Raw genomic sequence first — 3,457 nt, 5'->3', positions numbered from 1 at the left:
AAAAATTAACAAAATTTCTAAGATAGATATTGATTAATACATCACATTCAAGATAATGTAACGGTGTGCAAGGTATTGAAATCAAATAATTCTACGTATCAATTATTATACTATTTCTCATTTACTGCTCAAAAATATATCGTCAACTTTCTAGCAGAAAATCTTCGAACTCCTATTCTTCTTTAGCCAAAAAATTGTCGAGTGCAAAGGGTTAAGTAATGTCTCATATTTAAGCAAAAAATTTACCCACTTCACATCTGCGGAATACGAAATGGAAACCTCCCTTTTCTCTTCGAAAGCTATGAGCAGGAACGCTTTCACAGAAATTTTGAGATTTCTCCGATTCGATAAAAAAAAACATAACGAATCCAACGTTTGTGCACGGACAAGTTTGCTCCAGTTTCAGACGCGTAGAACAAGTTTATCGAAATTAGCCAAAGTTATTACAAACCAAGCAGAAATGTGAGCACTGACAAGCAACTGTTTCCCACAAAAGCGAGATGCAAATTTACGCAGTGAATGCCAAATAAACCAAACAAATTTGGAATCAAATTTTGGCTGGCGTTTGACGTCAATACCAAATATATTGTAAATGGGTTGCCATAATTAGGACGGGATGAAACAAAACTGGCGTCAATACCACTGAGTGAATTTGTTGGCCCGAAACTGGCCGTACCTTTCACTAACTTCTACAAGAATATTACAACGTACAATTTTTCTCGCCACTGCATCCCTGGCTAGAAAATTGTTGGCAAAACGGACGACACTCGTTGGAAGGATACGTACGAACAGAAGGGAATTAGCCATAGTTGGAAAATCTTCTTGACAATAGCGTATAAATCAAATGACTGTAGGCTAACAATTTATAAATCAAAACCAACAAAAAAAAGTATGGGAAATTGCATATTTCAAATCATAATGAAAAAAGAGTGTGTGCGTGTGCGTGTGTGTTCATCGCTATGAGGCGGTGCCTGTATTCATACATTACTTCATCCGGAAAAAGAGGAAAATGAAGTGATAGCAGCCATATTCTTGAATTAAGTGATGTGATTATACATAGAAAAAATCTGAGTAAAAAATATAATATTTCAAGCGAAAGTGAAGATTCGGATGTGGAGACTGATGAGCCTATAATTGAAGAATGGACAAATGAGGATACTTTTCCCAATCTGTAACCTTTCGAAATAATTTGTGGTACAACATCATTACAAAGAAATTGCAGCGTGAAAGAAGCTGTTGATTGTATATTTGGCAATGAATTTTTCCAAATTATTTCTGAAGAAACAAATCGCTAATACTTACAAAATGTACATAAATATAAGGCTATTCATGAACAAGGAAAATGGAGAAATGTCTCATGTTCCGAAATAAAAAATTTGTTCGGAATATTTATTTTGATGGGACAAATACGAAAGGATAACATAAAAGAATACTGGTCCGTGGATCCATATTTGGCAACACCTATTTTTTCAAAATTAACGAGTAGGAACAGATTTGATCAGGTTACGAGGTATTTACATTTTAACGATAACACGAAAATGAATGAAAATAGTGATAGGCTCTACAAAATACAACCTGTTTACAATTACCTACCTTTTATTTTTAAAATTTAAAACCGTTTATACTCCTCATCAGAACCTATCGCTAGATAAAGCCATGATCCCTTGAGGTGGAAAATTAAAATTTAAAACGTACAATCCACGTAAACTTACTAAATATGGAATACTTGTACGAGTATTATCGGAGAGTCAGGCGGGATATATATGTAATATAGAAATTTATTGTGGACAAGACAAAAAACTGCAAGACACGGTAACAACGATTCTTACACCGTATTTCGGATATTGGCACCATCTTTATATGGATAATTATTATAATACTTTGAACATTGCCGAATTTTTATTACAAAATAAAATCCGAATATGTGGCACAATACGCGCCAATAGATTGCCAAAATGTTTAAAAACAAAATCGTTAAAACTACAAAAAGGGGAGAGTATTTTCAAACGGAAAGGTGATATTTTGTTGCAAATTTGGAAAGATAAGAGAGAGGTTCGAATGATTTCGACAATTCATAAATTTGAAATGGTTGAATGCACTGAAAAATATAAAACTATACAAAAACCGAAATGCATTGCAGATTATAATTTAAACATGAACGGTGTCGATCTTGCAGATCAATATCTATCATATTACTCAATATTGAGAAAAACAATTAAGTGGCCTAAAAAGATAGTATTATATCTCGTCAACTGCGGCCTGCTCAATGCATTCAAGATTTATAATTCGTGTAATAATGAAAAAATGAAATATAAAGATTTTCTACTTGCTGTGATGAAATTGTGGACGACGGAAGAAAAATCAACGGATACATTTATGGATGTAGAACAAGGTGTTTCAAATACAACAAATCACCTACATGTCGACCCACCATGTGGACTCTCTGGTAATATGAAACAGCATATACTGGAACCAATACGCAGTAAAGGCAAGAAGAAGTTCCCAACCAAACAATGTAAAGTTTGTTCGTGCAATGGAAAAAGGAGCGAAGCAATGTAAAGTTTGTTCGTGCAATGAAAAAAGGAGCGAAACAAGATACTGTTGCCAATTGTGCCAAACAGCATAGCACAAAGGAGTATGCTTTACCAAATATCACACTCTAAATCAATATTCAAATTTGTATAATAAATAATAGTTAAAATGTAAAAAATCTTATATAATAAACAGATATATAAACTATGTATATATAGTATTATTTAAGAATACTAAATGCAAATTAGAAATGTGCGTATCCGCTTCCTGTTACTTGCCAAGCATGTTTTTGGAGCGTTCGAAAATGTGCGGTCTTTGAGGGCGTGTTGAACGCGCAGAGCCCCGTCCGCAATGTGTTAACAGGGAAAACGCAGGAGTGACTGATGGAGAGGGATCTCTCGCTCTCTGTCATCGTCCCGAAGATGGTGGAGAGCGTGAGCGCGTGGGGTGCGGTGGCCTCCTTCTGCGAGCAGGTTATGCTCCAGAAGGAGGCCGCGGAGCGTGTCCGCGAGTCAGCGGACGCAATCCGCAAGCGGAGGCACTGGCGGCGAGCACGTCGCAGGCTCGCCGCCCTGCAGGCCGTAGCGGTTGGGTTTTGAACCCAACCGCGCCATTGCACTGGCTGTGGTAACGGTGGGTTAAGCTCTCCCGCTCACCGCCACAGCACGGGCGGACCGTGGGCATCTCGGTGGCGGGCCCGGATGTCTGTGGCCGCTGTGGCCGCTGTGGCCACGCGGCACCGCAAAACGAGGTATTAACATTTGGATGAGCCCGAACAATTGCCACGCCGCGGCGGTGCTCCGGTTGTTATCGCAAGAGTTCCCGGAGCGCCGTCAATTTCGACGGGGAGGGCCGCCGTGGGGGTTTTAGTGAGTAAAAATTTCACATAACCTTCACCCCACCCCAGGGGGTGGGGTTATCTTCT

The 3,457-nt window shown here is 38.6% G+C and overlaps 1 protein-coding gene across 1 annotated transcript; it reads left to right on the top strand.

Annotated features, from left to right (window-relative positions):
- Window positions 1-1,860: 1,860 nt before the first annotated feature.
- Window positions 1,861-2,559, top strand: LOC108554495 (piggyBac transposable element-derived protein 4-like). The gene has a single exon (XM_017909795.1). The coding sequence runs from the start codon at window positions 1,861-1,863 to the stop codon at window positions 2,557-2,559; it is 699 nt and encodes a 232-aa protein (XP_017765284.1).
- The last annotated feature ends 898 nt before the right edge of the window (window positions 2,560-3,457 follow it).

Source organism: Eufriesea mexicana, unplaced genomic scaffold (assembly GCF_001483705.2).
Source record: "Eufriesea mexicana isolate 0111107269 unplaced genomic scaffold, ASM148370v2 scaffold23325, whole genome shotgun sequence".
Classification (NCBI taxonomy): Eukaryota; Metazoa; Arthropoda; class Insecta; order Hymenoptera; family Apidae; genus Eufriesea; species Eufriesea mexicana.
The sequence above is the reverse complement of the archived record's forward strand: the minus strand, read 5'-3'. Positions and strand labels throughout refer to the sequence as shown.

Excerpts from the sequence above, each read along its gene's own strand:
- LOC108554495 (XM_017909795.1), top strand. The coding sequence starts at position 1,861 with ATGGATAATTATTATAATACTTTGAACATTGCCGAATTTTTATTACAA.